At 47.0% G+C, this 16,281-nt stretch overlaps 1 protein-coding gene, 1 long non-coding RNA gene and 1 pseudogene across 5 annotated transcripts; 2 read left to right on the top strand and 1 right to left on the bottom strand.

Moving 5' to 3' along the window:
* Nucleotides 1-3,306, top strand: part of LOC123149367 (uncharacterized) — an 8,710-nt pseudogene extending 5,404 nt beyond the window's left edge.
* Nucleotides 3,307-6,832: 3,526 nt separating this feature from the next.
* On the bottom strand, nt 6,833-12,542 carry LOC123149366 (uncharacterized). 2 transcript variants are annotated; one of them, XR_006474610.1, is made up of 4 exons: nt 12,293-12,523; nt 10,747-11,018; nt 10,567-10,672; nt 6,833-9,690 (listed from the first exon to the last, which is right to left on the bottom strand). It is a non-coding gene; the product is annotated as an uncharacterized lncRNA (long non-coding RNA). The 2 variants fall into 2 exon arrangements; XR_006474611.1 differs by lacking the exon at nt 6,833-9,690 and having other exon boundaries at nt 9,992-10,672; nt 12,299-12,542.
* Nucleotides 12,543-12,673: 131 nt separating this feature from the next.
* Nucleotides 12,674-16,057, top strand: LOC123149365 (adenine nucleotide transporter BT1, chloroplastic/mitochondrial). Of its 3 annotated transcripts, none has more exons than XM_044569008.1 (4): nt 12,674-12,894; nt 13,242-13,934; nt 15,020-15,181; nt 15,260-16,057. In XM_044569008.1, exons 2-4 carry the CDS (start codon nt 13,305-13,307, stop codon nt 15,725-15,727), a joined length of 1,260 nt encoding a protein of 419 aa, XP_044424943.1. In that variant the 5' UTR covers nt 12,674-12,894; nt 13,242-13,304; the 3' UTR covers nt 15,728-16,057. The 3 variants fall into 3 exon arrangements, with proteins under 3 accessions (XP_044424943.1, XP_044424942.1, XP_044424941.1); XM_044569007.1 differs by having other exon boundaries at nt 12,674-12,898; XM_044569006.1 differs by having other exon boundaries at nt 12,674-12,898; nt 13,237-13,934.
* Nucleotides 16,058-16,281: the final 224 nt, after the last annotated feature.

Below are 16,281 nucleotides of genomic sequence, written 5' to 3'. Positions count from 1 at the left end.
AATAAAGAACTCAAATAGGGACTTAGGCAGCATTAAAACAACAGGTAATGCACACTGTAACACACGGGAACTCTGGCACTTTTGTATTCCTTTATTTTAAAATTAATAAAAATATGCAGCAGAGTCCTGCTGTTTCCCTAAATAAAATCCTAAGACACAGACATAGGCAGAAATCAATAATAGATAATACAAAGTGTGGCGCCATTTCCAAACACAAAATAATTCTAGAACATGGGCTTCACCTAAGTGGGGATGACTGCCATATCATTGGAGGATTCTATCAGGGTAATAACTTTGCTAGTTAGCGTAGTGAGTTGGTGTAATTTGTTGAATACATTTAGCATTTAGGAGAAATTGCTAGATAAATATTGTTTTAAGAGTGAATTTTAGTAATGATTTTTATGTTCCAGAAGGTAAGTTGGGGTAACAATATTCATGAATTTGAGAAATATATTGATAGCTAAAGTGATACATTGATATAATTATCAGTGTATCTATAGCTATAATTATCACCTATAGCTTTGATCGCTAAAATTCATATCAATTTATTGATATAATTATCCCCCATAAAAAGTTTGATATAATTACCAAGTTGTGGTAGTTGTTATATACTATTATGTTTTGATTCACTTTTGATTTTTGTAGAAACTTTAAGTGGTCAAAGGAAGTTCCCCGCATTAGTAATCGGAACAAGGAGTATAAGAAAAAAAATAAGCACCCTCATAGTTGGAGCTCTCAATGTCACAATGGTAAGCTTGAAGAATTTAGGGGGGAGGACGAGGCAATGATGAGGGGGGGAGTGCTACCATTGCTCGACATGACGGAAGAGCATGCCAGAAACAGTTTTTGGGTGAGTATGAGTAGTAAATCATCTACCTCGCCATCTACCATTGCATTACAAAAGCGGGACATGCAGACATTGCGCAGCAAGTTGGTAAGTTATGCACCAGCTTAGAAATAGTTTGGACTTGCTATGAGCTGACATAGCTATGATGTCTTTCAAGGGGAATGAGAAGAATGATGTACTCACCGAGGCCCTAGGAAATGCAGAGCATTCTGGTCAAGTTAAAGCCAGGCACAGAAGATCCAGAGCAGAATATGACGGCATGGAAGTTACCAGTGTTCAAACGGTAAGGGGAGAATGCAAGGATCAAGTCAGTATCTTCAAGGAGGAGCTTAAACGGCGAAGGTTTGTCGGAGAGGATGTGCAGAAAATGGAGATCCATTTTAGTTGTTCCTCTATCCGCAATATCTCAGCAGAAATCCCAGCCACATATCTTGTCAGCGACACCAAAGTAATATACATGTCTCTACAATACTTCAAATAATTGTCATCTTATTTTGTGCAATAGTTACTCACGTGCGCTTCCCATGGAACGAAGGTGCCGAAAGCTTTGGGGAAGGTACATCTACCCATAGCAGAGGAGACGCTCACTGCCATTGATGACGTGGAAGGTGCAAGTGAGCTATTTGTTGGTGAGCCTCCGGAATGGCAAACTGACCTAAGAGATGCCAAAATCAAATGTGTCCAATGGCCCAGGAAGGACACTGACTTTGATCAAGTCCTACCAACAGCACTGGCAGAAGCAACAACAATAGCACCGCCACAGCAACGATCACCAACAATAATATCATTTGCAGCAGCAACAAGAGCGCAGCAGCCACCACGACCACGACCAGAAACAACAAAAACAAGGACAGTGGCGACACCACCACATGCAGCAGTAGCAACAACACCAGTTGCAGCAGTGCTAAGCTGGCGACGGCCAGCAGCAGGGTCAACACTAGTGGTAGCAAGGTACAAAACACTAGTGACAACACCAGCGGCAACACTAATGGCAACAAAGCATGCAGCACCAGCAAGCCAGAAGAAAAAAGCCCTAGTGAAAATGGTCAAACCCAACCAAAACAAGACTGTTGACGAGCTCAACGAGGAGCAGCTTCTTTTTGCACTGCAGATAAGCTTGGTTGCTACTAATACCCGGAAATTCAAGAATGGGGAACCATTGGTCGAGCTGTCAGATGAAGAAATGGAGAAAGAATTTGGACCTGCTTGTCTGATTTTCCATGATTATTACATGGAGAAATCAAAAAATCAGGCAAATGAGCGGTCTTCTAGTTTCACCGCAAAATTCGAACATAAACATTTTCACCATTCCGAGGAAGACTATGCAATTCCTGTGCAATTCGAGGACTTGTTCGAGCTGTACAACCTTGGTGCCCTTGAAGCGGGTCTCATGAGATTGTGGACATTGTAAGTATGCATCAGTTATAGTATATGATCATTAATTGATGCCATATTATAACTCCATGCTTTTGTTTAGACACTTGATTAAGGTCGCAGAAGATAGTAAAGCACCAGTGGGTTTTCTCGATGCACACATGATATCATCAAGGCAAATCAATACCATGCGAGACCAAACCCACCGGTATATGGTCTATGCATTGAATGCTCAATGCACCAAGGAGTACATCATTTTTCCCTACAACAATGGTGCGCATTGGGTTGCAGTTGTACTTCTGCCAAAATTGAACAAGGTAATATACCTTGATTCAATCAGGGGGGACAACAGATACAAAGAACTCGAGGAAGTACTAAACAGGTGAACACATTTGTCCTCGCCATATAATTAATTTCTTGCTTCTGGAATAGATGAGGTTAAGTTTCAAATTTATTTAGTGCATTCTTGGAGGTTTGTAATCATCAAACTGGAGGGACCAGCCATTCAGCGCAGCTGTGCCATGACTTCAATGTGATGGTAAGTGGAAAGACTACACCCTGTTTCATAGTACTTCTGCAGTTAATAATGCCTCCCGAGCTAGTAACAAATTCTATTTTTGACAGTGCCACCAGCAGCCAATGGGTACCCAGCTATGTGGATTCTACGCATGCCGCCACATGCAAATCGTCTTCAATGCGGCGGAAGCAAAAGATTGCGAGGTTTGAAGAATTTTGCACTAATCCTGTTGAACTTACTAATTTCAATTAACCTATCTAGCTAATTCCTTTCCTTGTGATGCTGCAGATAATATATAACATATCTAAAAGCAAATTGGGAATGCACGAGCTTGCCAAAATCCGCCATGAACTTGTTCACTACATAAATACAGAAGTTAGAGAGGAATTTGTCCAAGTAAAATGATGCTGCAGTTGCGACTTTGATTTGTGGGGTATATGTAGCCGACATGATTTGTGTGGTATATTTAGCCGACATGTATCTTTGGTTGCACTTAATGTAGTAGCTAGTTGCATTGGCAAAACTGAGCTTGTTTTGTACTCCCAACTTTGTGGAGGAGCTTGTAAGTTGTAACAACAATACTACTCCCTCCATTCCTAAATATAAGTCTTTTTAGAGATTTCAATATGAACTATATACGGATATATATATATAGACGTATTTTAGAGTGTATATTCACTGATTTTGCTTTGTATATAGTTCATATTGAAATCTTTAAAAGGACTTATATATAGGAACGGAGGGAGTATATCATATTTGGACGGAGGTTTTCAGTGCAGCAGCTACGGCTAAATATTGGTGGACCAACAGAGCCCAGAAAGGGGAGGCCAAGATGAACCCAACCCAATCATCAACAGCAAATCCTTTTAGTCATAGTATTCCAGCCATGCCACTTCCCAGGACCATCTTGATCTTCAGGACTCCTTCAGTTCTTTCTCTATCTTGGCTTTCTCTCAAAACAAGCTTTCGCCCCCGCTATACTAATACATTAACCACACCATACAACTGCGAGACCACTGCCGTTGTAAACAGCACAATCAAGCCCAAGAGAAAAAACAAGAGAAAGAAAAGAGAAACTAATGCCAACAGCGGCGGATTGACGAAAGCGAAGATGTCCTGCAACCACTGCACCCTCCGGAGAATTCCCACCACGCTCCTAAGCCTCCAAATTGCCGCGTACCAAGCAACACCTTGAAGAAGGAATGCGCTACTGCCGGGACTGATCCTAGGATTTCTTCCGATACATGGAGGGGAGTGGGGAAGGACCAGGTCGTTGAGTGATACGTCTCCGTCGTATCTATAATTTTTGATTGTTCCATGCCAATATTCTACAACTTTCATATACTTTTGGCAACTTTTAATACTATTTTTGGGACTAACATATTGATCCAGTGCCCAGTGCCAGTTCCTGTTTGTTGCATGTTTTTTGTTTCGCAGAATATCCATATCAAACGGAGTCCAAGCGGGATAAAAACTGATGGAGATTTTTTTTGAATATATATGATTTTTGGGAAGAAAAATCCACGCGAGACGGTGCCCGAGGGAGGCACGAGGCAGGGGGCGCACCCCTAACCCTCGTGGCCACCCCGTAAGGCGGTTGATGCCCTTCTTTCGCCGCAAGAAAGCTAATATCCGGATAGAGATCGTGTTAAAATTTCAGCCCAATCGGAGTTACGGATCTCCAGGAATATAAGAAACGGTGAAAGGGCAAAATAAGGGAACGTAGAAACAGAGAGAGGCAGAGAGACAGATCCAATCTCGGAGGGGCTCTCGCCCCTCCCACGCTATGGAGACCATGGACCAGAGGGGAAACCCTTCTCCCATCTAGAGAGAAGGTCAAGGAAGAAGAAGAAGGAGGGGGGCTCTCTCCCCCTCGCTTCCGATGGCGCCGGAACGCCGCCGGGGCCATCATCATCACCGCCATCATCACCAACTCTTCCCCCCTCTATGCAGCGGTGTAACCCCTCTCTTACCCGCTGTAATCTCTACTTAAACATGGTGCTCAACGCTATATATTATTTCCCAATGATGTATGGCTATCCTATGATGTTTGAGTAGATCCGTTTTGTCCTATGGGTTATTTGATGATCGTGATTGGTTTGAGTTGCATGTTTTATTATTGGTGCTGTCCTATGGTGCTCTCCGTGTCGCGCAAGCGTGAGGGATTCCCGCTGTAGGGTTTGCAATATGTTCATGATTTTCTTATGGTGGGTGGCGTGAGTGACAGAAGCACAGACCCGAGTAAGTAGGTTGTTTACGTATGGGATAAAGAGGACTTGATACTTTAATGCTATGGTTGGGTTTTACCTTAATGATCTTTAGTAGTTGCGGATGCTTGTTAGAGTTCCAATCATAAGTGCATATGATTCAAGTAGAAAAAGTATGTTAGCTTATGCCTCTCCCTCAAATAAAATTGCAATAATGATTACCGGTTTAGTTATCGATTGTCTAGGGACAAATAACTTTCTCATAACAAAAAGCTCTTTACTAAAACTAACTTAGATGTGTCCTTATCTAAACAGCCCCTACTTTTTATTTACATGCTCTTTATTACCTTGCAAACCTATCCAAAAACACCTACATAATACTTTTAGTTTCATACTTGTTCTAGGTAAAGCGAACGTCAAGCGTGCGTAGAGTTGTATCGGTGGTCAATAGAACTTGAGGGAATATTTATTCTACCTTTAGCTCCTTGTTGGGTTCGACACTCTTACTTATCGAAAACTGTTGCGATCCCCTATACTTGTGGGTTATCATTGAGCAAGGTGCTCGTGGCCTGGGGTTGTTGCCGTTGTTCCTGCTGGTGCTCCACCCGCCCTCCCCCCCTTCCTACCTGTGTGGATACGGATAGGCCGGACTCGCCGGCGCTCAACCGCCCCGCGCCGGGTCAAGCACGTCCTCGAAGGAGTGGCCTGATGTCGCCGTGCTGCTGCGCTGCTGGAGATGATGACCACGCGGTTGTAGTCCACCCTGGGCTTCAATTGGCGAGGGAGCAGGTCCCAGGCCTCGGCCCACATCAGTCGCGGCGACACGATGTGGCCCCACTCATTGGCGTCCCCGTTCGGGTCGTCCCCAGAACGCGTCCCGGCGTACTTTGTCTCCCTCGGCCACCCAGCTCGCTGGCAGGGTCGCGGCCTCCCCCGATGGCGGATGGCAGGGCCAGGGCAGAGTGCGCGGCGCTGGTCGGCGGCCTCCATCCCAACGGCGCCGCCTATCACCGGCGAAGAAAGGGCCTGGGTGCGCTCAATTGTACACGGGGAGGGGGAGGGCCCTGATTGCGTTTTTTGTTTAAGGCTGGTCATAGTGGGAGTAACTTAGGTAGTAATATAACACACCCCAAGATAAGTTTGCTTATGTGGCATGGAGTTAATGAGGAGAGAGGTATTTGGAGTAATATAATATATTATCATCAGACAACACTTTTCAAGACAAAATGAGTCTACAAGCTAATTAATACAATCACCTATGACACTACGTCTACGTTACTCTCCACTATGAAGTTAGTAGCATAGATTAGTGTCATATGCATGACACTAGTCTAAGTTACTCTCCACTATGACCAGCCTAATATTCAGGGGTGTCTACGTTAAAGAAGATATGCCACATCGATGCATTGTCCACATAGATTCGCCACATCGATCGGACATGTGGGTCCAACCGGACGGTTTTGTGTTTAGTCGCAGCTCATTTCAGAATTAGTATGATTTGTTACTCACTTGTCGTAGAATTGGTGGTTTTTTGTGGTTTTCGGCAAAAGCGGTGGTTTAGTAGTACCCTAGCCACAAATGTAGTGGTTTTGAGCAATTTACTCGCCCCCAAACGCCTGGGAGGCCTTCCCAGACCAAAATATGCCACCCAACCGACCTTCCCCAAACGCACTCAAATGTCCAGGCTGTTCGGCAACCCCCATACCCAGCTCATATGTGGCGCGGATATGGGAAGGCCCAAACGCGCCCAAACAGCGTCCGTTCACACCCCTGTCCCCACAAATACCCCTGCTGAACGACAGAACCCTTGTAAACCACACTCTCTCGACCTCTCCGCTCCACTCCGTCCCCTCCCCAACCTCTCCCCTCCCTTCCACCATGGCCGAAAGTGCATCCGACAGCGGCTCCAACGAGATCGACTAGGCCAAGCTCGTTCGTATTACCCTCCACCGCTCACAAATGGGCCGGGGCGGGAGCTCCTTGTCCACAGTGTCGCTAGCGGCTAGGATGGGCAGGAGCAGCTCTGGGGCGCCCCGCGGTCGTAGGGCGACAAGTGGCGCCCGACACCGCCAGCACCTGCTCCTCCCTGGGCGGCGTTGAGTGCTAGTGCCCGCATCCCGAACCTGTGGCTGCGACAGCGACAGCCGGGGACTGAGGAGCACGCATATAGCCGCACAATGAAGATTGTGGCGCAGGCCGTGTCGAACCGCTCCAGTTGTAGGTCCTACATATCTGCATCGGGCCGCTGTCGCCCGCCTTCAACGATATCGAGGCGCTCCGCTATCCAATCTGTCGTCCGTACACCTTTGCGGAGATGGGCGCCTGCCCTCGGCATCACAAAAATGTCAGATTCCCCTATCTATGTTGTCCGTACACCTTTGCGGAGAAGTTTGAGAGGTTGGCGAGGCAAAGGGCGGTGGTGTCGGAGAGAGCCGCATGGCTCGCGGCGGAGCAGAACCGCGCTGCCCGACGCATGGCGGGGATCATGAGCTCCTCCTCGGATAGCGACATGACGGACAAGGATGCTTCGCCCGTCGCCAACGCCGAGGACAACCGCCGCTCCCGAGACCCCAAGGGGAAGCGATCGGCGAGGTTAGTGGTGAACTCTGGCCGCCTCTCTATGTTTAATTACTCTTTAATCTTGCATTTTAGTTAAGTATGAACTCCAGCGGCCCTTTTGGATGGAGTTGTATGAACTTATCTATGTCAGATTCCCCTATCTATGTCCGATTGTTTTGTTTATGCTTTTGTATGATGATATACGTACCTATGCATTGTTATGTATGGATTTGGGTGCCGACATATGGGGATTATGGTTGTGGACAGGGACAAAAGGGGTGTGCCCGGTCACTGACGCGGACGCACCCGACCATGTCCGCGGGAGCATAGGGCCCCAAATTAGGCAACTAGGATTGTAGATACTCTTAGGTGGTTGTTTGGTTCAAGCCACACCTCAGGCAAGATGTGTTTTGCCCATAGTTTTAAATAGCCCGCTATAGCTCCACTATAGCTGTTTGAGCATGTTGCCGCTAAATGATTTCATGTACAATTTACCGCTATAGCCCAGCTATAGCAGTGGTGAGATTTAAACATTCTTTGTCACATTATGCCCCTACATGACATACACTCTTAAGGTGTGGTAAGATTTTTTTAGTCTTGCAACTTGTGGCTCTAGTTCTACTTAAAGGTCGCCGCTATATGCCATAACCTGCTATTTAAACATTCTTTTGCCACATTATGGCCCTACATGACATACACTCTTAAGGTGTGGTAAGATTTTTTTTAGTCTTGCAACTTGTGGCTCTAGTTCTACTTAACTAACCTTAGGAAAGTTCAGCAAGCAGCCGCAAAAAATAGATCGTCACATGCTATGTTTTTAAGGCGACACCTTACCGCCTTAGGGAGGGGGGGCGCTTTGGCGCCTAGGCGGGCGCTTTGGACGCCTAGGCGCCCAAAGCGGTCGATTTTCCAAAGCGGAGGGGGAGCGCTTCGACGCCTAGGCGTCGCCTTAGGGACGCTTTAAAAACATAGGTCACATGCCACTCCCGGGGGAGCTCTAGCGCCGCCAAAACTTGGTCGCCTCCCATCCCCTCCTCTCCATCGCCGTCGCCGAAGGGTGCTGCCAGAGTGCGGCGCCGGGGGCGGCAAGGCTTCTCATCCCTCTCGCGGGGTTGGCTCGCGGCGCAGGACGTCCTGACTTTGCGTGGGTGTGAGCCTCAACATGGTGCGCGGTGCCGCGACCGCGGGTTTCCGACGGTGGCACAGATGCGAGGCTGCGGTGTGGCGGCGTGGTGGAGGTGTGACGGCGGACGTGCTCGGGATGGGCGTAGTGCTTCGGTCAAGAGGCACGACGTCGATCTAGCGGTTGTGCACTTTTGACCTAGCAGCGGCTGCTCTCCGCACAGGCGCACGTCAACGCTGGTGATATGTATTCCATGCTCCAACTCTGGCCATGTCAACCCAGGGGCGAACGGGCCTGTGCAGGGTTCTCTCCGGCGAGGTGGTAGCCGACGGTGGTGTGCTCCACCAACGGTGTTGGTCATTGTGGTGACCACTCCGGCCTGCGGCGGAGGACATGCTCGGGGTGGGCGCAATGCTTCGGTCAGGAGGCATAGCACTGATCTGGCGCTTCTGTTCTAGCAGCGGCTGTGCTCCACACGAGCGCATGTCAGCGATGGTGATATGTCTTTCATGGTCCAGCTCTGGCCATGTCGACCCAGTGGCGGACGGGCCTGAGCAGGGTTCCCTTCGACAAGGTGGTAGTCGACGGCGGTGTGCTCCGCCAACGGTGTTAGTCCTTGTGGTGACCACTCCGTCCTGTGGCGGCGGACACGCTGCTGACTGCGGTGGCCACCAAAAGATCTTTGTGAGGGTTCCTCTCTCTAGATCCAGTGGTTGGCTTCGGCTGGGAGATGCAAACTATGGGTGACAACTTGAGGCGGAGAGATGGTTGTGCAGTAGTGGCGGTCGCACATCGCATCTAGTTGTTGGGATCGCTAAAAAGTGGTGGCGACAACACATGAGTGGTGTCGATGGTGGTGTTACTCAAGCACCCGGTCTCGAGCTCCAAGGTGAAAGCCTAGGTCTGACCCATCACCCGTGTTAGTTATACCTGCCAATGGCAATGTTTTTACATCGTTACCTTGTTGAAGGCATTGCTCGGATATGCTCGGACTGCTCTTCAAGGTGAAAATCTACATTCTGGCCTTGGTTCGTTGGATCCGGTGACAACGGAGATTCTCCTACTGCATAAAAAGGAAGTGAAGTCAAGAGTGAGAGTGGTTCATAACATCCATAGTCAGAATCATAGGGGTTGTATAGTATACAGTTTATAAGTAGAAAAGCAGAGTTAAAGTACCAGGCATTTTGGATAAAAAAAAGTGACGAAGCATAGGAGTTCTCCAATGTAGTTATAGTTGCTTCACAATTATGCAACTAACCAAACGTAATTGCTTGAGAAACTTGAGAAAAGGCAAAATTGAATCGCTTTTGAAAATAGAGAAAAAGAATCATGCACTAATGAGTTTAACTTTAAGATTAAGATGGTGTATGTATAAAGCAACATTAAGAAAAGACAAAGGGTTCATCTTTGCCACGGTTCAGTACAACTCACACAAATGATTGCCTGCTTTGCTATAGTTCAGTACAACTGTCAATTAACAAAGAAACACACACAGGACTATAGGTAGGCAAAGACTGAAAATGAGTTTGTAGTATAATGCTGTTTGGGAACTTGCTGAACAAGCTACAAAAACACATAGGACGTACAGGCTCCACACAAGGGTCAAATTCCAGAATCAACATTGACATCAAGTCCAGAATCGTCTTATCCAACATTTGAGCATGCCACACTCCTTTTTTTTCTTTTTTCTTTTTGAAGAACGGCATGCCACATACATATCATTCAAAAGTTGAGCAATATATTTAAGGAGCAGTCATCCTTTTCTAGCACCACATATCTACATATCAAGAAATAACTAATCACTCATCAGAAAATTCGATTCACATATGACAATTGCTTGGTTAACATAACATCCTCTTTTAAGAGTGAGTTGTGCAATGTTCTGTTAAACACCAGGCAATGCATACAATGATTCACCAATTTATCACTAAGCTCGTACCAGATGGACAAATTCCAACAAGAGGCACTTGTGCCTAGCAAAGCCCCAATCATCTTGACAATAGCAAGCTCATCTTACTTCTCGTCCTAATAATCTTGACATAGCCCTGACAAAATCGATTCCATTAGCATCCAAGCAAATAGTAATGATCTCAGAGCAGAGCAAGAGCAGGGCATATACCAAATCATCATCCATAGAGGAGGCAGTTCTGTGAGGAGGAGGCCGTGGCCTCTGGGGAAGGAAGCGAACGGCGCAGCCACTGTGAAGGGGAAGCCAGGCAGAGATGGCGGCGGGCGGCGGGAGTGCCGGCAGGGAGGAGAGTTCAGCGCGTCTCCCTCCTTGCACGCGGTGGCCGTCGACGGCGAGGAAAAGTTGTTGACATGATCTTCAAGTCCCATCGCTGTAGTTGACCTGGCACTTGGAGCAATACTTGCCATTGACCCCATCATTCCCTGGTAGGTGCAGAAAGAAGTGCAAGATATTACATGCAGGAGCACCTAAGAGTTAGCTTGTTGTGAGAGCTGTAGCACAATGAACTCTAAAAAAGCAACAATGCCATGCTAAAGTAGCAAACAAAGAAAATGTCTAATGCATTGGCATTTAGATGTACTAAGAAAAAGAGAGTTACAATAATGCTGCTAATAAAAAATATTCGTGAGTACAGCAGAATGTAGTTAGCATGGCATCATGGCATTATGTGATGACACATAGCACCAAAGTGCTAAATCTGCAGGAATGTAGTGCCACTTTTTTGCACCTGAATAAGGAAGGCCAAGGCAGGATCAACCAAAGCAGGCATTGAATACATATAGAAGTTGAAGAAAATGAAGTAAAAACAAACATCTTTGTTTCAGCAGCTGGCAAACATGCCACTTCCCCGTTACAAGCAGGAGATATGGCCCTTCAGGTTGCTGCAGAAACAATTTCCAAATTCAGATGCAAGCAGGTCATTTTTCTGGTGGATAATCTGATCCCAGCCAAGGCAGCAGCGTCAAGAAATATTTTTCTTTCCCCTGGGCATTGGGGTGATGAGAAACCAGCTAGCAAATTTCTTTGTTACAACAGCGAACATGCATATACAAATTCATCACATACCACGGAAACTTAACTCTGTGGCTCACAACTGTGCTTCAAGAAGTAAGTAGATCAGACAAGGTGGTGAGCAAAAATATGTCATGTTGTAGCTTAGCACATACAGGTGATGAGTGTCGTATACTTTCAAAGATAGGCAACCAAGATGTTTAGGATTGCCAAATCCTGAATGTAAAATGTGGTTGATAAATGAATATAAGGCGCCGCCTCTTGTCCAAAATAAAAGAAAGGCCAACGAGCTAATACATTTGGTTCACTAAACCAAAACTAGCATCGTATTAGTTTTGATGGAAACACTGAACAAACAGATAGGGAATTGTCACAAATCAGTGCGGCACATACTGCAAGTGTTAATTGATGTTCTTGAACAGGTAGTTAAAATCACTTTGCTCAGGCCATAGGTTGCTGATATTATTCTACACCCACTAATTGCTCGAATGTATGTAGCATAAGCAAAATATAACAATTTTCAGTGATTATTTTTTCCCACGCCAGCTGAGAGAGAGACCACCGCATTTTACACAGACAGATATGACTAGCTACATCTCACCTCACACAATCAATGTAAAGGGGGCGACGGTTTAGAACCAAAACACACAATAAAAACATAAGTCTGTAACATTCAAAAGGACACCTGAACCTGAAGGCTGGAGTTCTCCTGCCCGGCGTCGGCGGATGCGGATCTGTCGCCGGGCGTGGCGCCGAGGTGGGGAATGGTGGCGCGGGGATGGAGCGCTGGACCTCGGAGCGCCGTACGTCATTACCGTGGCGAGATCGATCGCCCGAGTTCGCCGCCGGAGCACACGGCCGGCGAGGCCCGCCACCGGAGCCCCGAATTAAGCCCTCCCTGCCTCTGCTCTGTGCTCGTTTTGTTCCAAACTGGGGGGCAGCACACATTTGGGGAAACGTTACAGCAGCTATTCTGTACTTCCATGGGGTGGTTTTTGCAAATTTCGAAGGGCGTTGAATCCTGTCCCTATAATATGGATCTAACGGTCTGGCCGTTCATGGTGCAGCCGGCCGGAGCACCCTATCCTTGGGAGCACAGGCGCTCCCGACCAGAGTCCTCCCCGAGCGCGACAGCTAGGGTTCCTAGCCACCGCCGGCCCGCCGCCACTACTTCCGGGCCGAAGCCTCCGCCGCCCCGCTGCCGGCACAAGAGCCCCACCAGCAGCGCCTCCCTCCCTGGAGCAGCCGCTCCCGCCAGCAGCGCCGCCGCCGGCGACCAGTCCGTAGGCAGGTAGCCGCCACTCCTTCGTCCTTCCTCCCTCTTCCCTCCCCCCTCGTTCCCACTTCTTCCCTCATCCCCCCTCCCTCCTCCCTCTTGCATCCTCTGTTTGTTCAAAAAAAAGTTCTTTCCTGATTTTTCTATTGGACGAGTGTACCTGCTGTAGATTTGATATTGAGAGAATATATATAATGATGATCATTTGTTGATGAGTGCTTGCTGCATGATTTTCCCAGTTCATCTTCAAGTCGTTTACATGATTCGATGTTGTTTATTAGGTAGTTTGCGTTGGTGGTGTCGAACTTTTTGGAGTGAGTGGCTAAGAATATGCTCTTTGTTGCGACCGTCAGTGCAGGGCGGCCGTCCACCTCTGATTGTGCGTTTGCACTCTGAGGCCGGCCAAGACGTTCACCCACCCATGGCGGGAACGATGATGGCCGTGACGGCCAAGAGCAAGAACTGCACGCTGGCCTCGGAGAAGAAACATGGGTGGGCTCTTCCGGAGCTCCGGTTCCCCTGGGATTCGCAAGAAGACAAGGCCTTCTCCTTAAGCTTGCATGACTCTGCCTCCCCTCATCATGGTGCGCTGTTTGCTAGCGTTGGTCTGAAAGTGTCGACGCCTGCTCCGGCAGTGTCAACCAGTCCGGCGGAGCAGGAGTTCAAGATCCCTTTTGCTGATCATTGCATAAAGTTTGTCTCGTCAGCAGTCGGGTTTCCGGTTGTTGGGGCCGTGGATGGGTCCGTGGAGGAGGAGGTGGTGGTGGATGGTAAGGTTATTAGGAAGAAGGCCAAGAAGCGTGGGCTGAAACTGAAAATTAAGATTGGTAACCCGCATTTGAGGCGGCTGGTTAGTGGGGCTATTGCGGGGGCGGTCTCGAGGACTTGTGTGGCGCCGTTGGAGACAATTAGGACGCACCTGATGGTTGGGAGCAATGGGGATTCAATGACAGAAGTGTTTCAGGCAATTATGAAGACAGAGGGCTGGACAGGGCTGTTCCGTGGGAATTTTGTAAATGTTATCCGTGTTGCTCCAAGCAAGGCGATTGAGGTAACTTTCCATTTATGCTACTTGGCAATTCCCAGTAGACCTTGTTGCTAAAATGTACTCCCCCCGTTCCCAAATATTTGTCTTTCTAGACATTTCAAATGGTTACAACATGCGGATCTATGTAGACATATTTTAGAGTGTAGATTCACTCATTTTGCTTCGTATGTAGTCATTTGTTGAAATCTTTAGAAAGACAAATATTTAGGAACGGAGGGAGTATCATGTGATGTGACCAATGCCTGCTGTATTGCTAATGCTATAGAGGTTCTCTGCTCATTAACTTGTGTACTATAGGGTGTCAACTTCACTTTCATTTGTGATCGTGTGGTAGGGTGTAGTTTTCATCACTTCAATTTGATGTTAATTGTATGGCACACTTACAACAACCTTCAGTCTGCTGATAGATGCAGCAAAATTGATGTGGGAGGAGGGCCATAACCATAATGGGGCACCATTACTTTTTAGTCAATGTTATATAGCACCCAGGCTGTTATTAGTGAAATAGGTGTAACGGTATATGCGATCTGTAAACAGAGTTTCTGGAAAGGAGTTTGGGTTCGCCTAACAGTGAGTTGATGGTTTCCTACATTTGATTAGAATTGAGTTTTATCTTTCAAATGATCAAGGGCCTATCCTCTAGTATTAGTATATGGTGGTCCTGACACTCAAAGTCAGACTCTGGGCACTTTTAGTGTGTATTTAGAGCCTTATTTGTTTAGTTTTTCACTACTTCTACTCCCTGGTTTGAATGATTGGCTGGACTACCACTGCTTGCTTTCTTATATCTTGTCTTCTGAAATTATACTCTAGATGACAAAACATTAATGAAATTTCACTGTAGACAGTTGGTTTGACTATTGCTACAGAAGTACGCTGGGTAGTTATGGTTATCAGACTGCATAATTCTATGTTACACTGATTTGTTTGTGGGTGCATGTTGCACTCAAATTGGTTGTCCTTTTCTGCTTATGAATTTCAGAATGAGGACCTAAGATTTGTTATTAGTGATCAAACACTTTGTGGTTTACCTCTAAGACATACTAACAATATTTTAATTTGATTGATCTCTTTGCATCCAAATGCAGCTATTTGCTTTTGATACAGCCAAAAAATTCCTGACTCCAAAGGGTGATGAGTCCTCTAAGACCCCCTTCCCTCCATCACTTGTCGCGGGGGCACTTGCAGGTGTCAGCTCAACACTGTGCACATATCCTTTGGAACTGATCAAGACACGTCTGACTATAGAGGTGGATACAATTCTTTGTCAACAATGTGTAAGAGTGATATTTCTGAGTACCTCACCTCATGCCTACTTGTTTCTGCAGAAAGACGTATATGACAACTTTCTCCATTGCCTCGTCAAGATTGTACGAGAGGAAGGCCCCTCGGAGCTTTACCGTGGTCTGACGCCGAGTCTGATAGGAGTGGTGCCATACGCCGCGACCAACTACTATGCCTACGACACCCTGAGGAAGCTCTACAGGAAGACATTCAAGCAGGAGGAGATCAGCAACCTTGCAACCCTCCTGATTGGTTCGGCCGCGGGCGCCATCTCGAGCACTGCCACCTTCCCTCTCGAAGTAGCTCGGAAGCAAATGCAGGCTGGGGCGGTGGGTGGAAGGCAGGTCTACAAGAACGTGTTCCATGCCCTCTACTGCATAATGGAGAAGGAAGGGATGGGCGGCCTGTACAAGGGGCTCGGGCCCAGCTGCATCAAGCTCATGCCCGCGGCGGGGATCTCGTTCATGTGCTACGAGGCATGCAAGAAGATTCTGGTCGAAGCCGAGGAGTAGAGCGAAGTGCGCCGCCAGGGTCGGGTCCTTAAAGAAGAGGCGGCAGGAGGATTAAGCCTCGTCTTTCTTTCTATCAAGAAAAGAAAATTGGATGATCAACTACTCATCAGAAGCTTAGGTCAAAGGTATTTGAGACACGTCTGTTAGATGAAGAAGTTTTGGCCTCTAAATTAGTTCTGTGTTCGAGTTGAAATCCATAAACAATATTCTGACTGGCGGAAGCAGTTTTGTCATGCTACTTTGCTTCTGTGCTACTAGCCCTGTTTCTCCCTTTTATCACCAGATCTTGGTTAATCTTTACAGAGAACGGTTCACGATCTTTGCTGAAAATAGCAGTACTACGACAGGCAGTTCGATATCCTGGATTTCATGTCACTGCGGCTGGTTGAATATATGGGATTATATTGTTTTTTGAGCGACAATATGGGACGGAGGGAGTATAACTGATTGATTTCTTTTCAGGATTCAGAAACACAATCTTTGACTCAGAACGATTTTCAGCCTTCTAGTTTTAGGCCTGGCTCGATGGCCGTTTTCTAGCTGAATTCCCTTTA

The sequence above is a fragment of the Triticum aestivum genome, chromosome 7A (assembly GCF_018294505.1).
Source record: "Triticum aestivum cultivar Chinese Spring chromosome 7A, IWGSC CS RefSeq v2.1, whole genome shotgun sequence".
NCBI lineage: Eukaryota > Viridiplantae > Streptophyta > Magnoliopsida > Poales > Poaceae > Triticum > Triticum aestivum.
Note: the sequence above shows the minus strand (reverse complement) of the source record. Positions and strands in the feature narration are given on the sequence as shown.

Bases quoted from the DNA above. Each gene is read 5' to 3' on its own strand.
- LOC123149365 (XM_044569008.1), top strand. From the start codon at position 13,305: ATGGCGGGAACGATGATGGCCGTGACGGCCAAGAGCAAGAACTGCACG. The intron at 13,935-15,019 runs GTAACTTTCCAT...ATCCAAATGCAG, and splicing joins CTCCAAGCAAGGCGATTGAG to CTATTTGCTTTTGATACAGC. The intron at 15,182-15,259 runs GTGGATACAATT...TTGTTTCTGCAG, and splicing joins AGACACGTCTGACTATAGAG to AAAGACGTATATGACAACTT.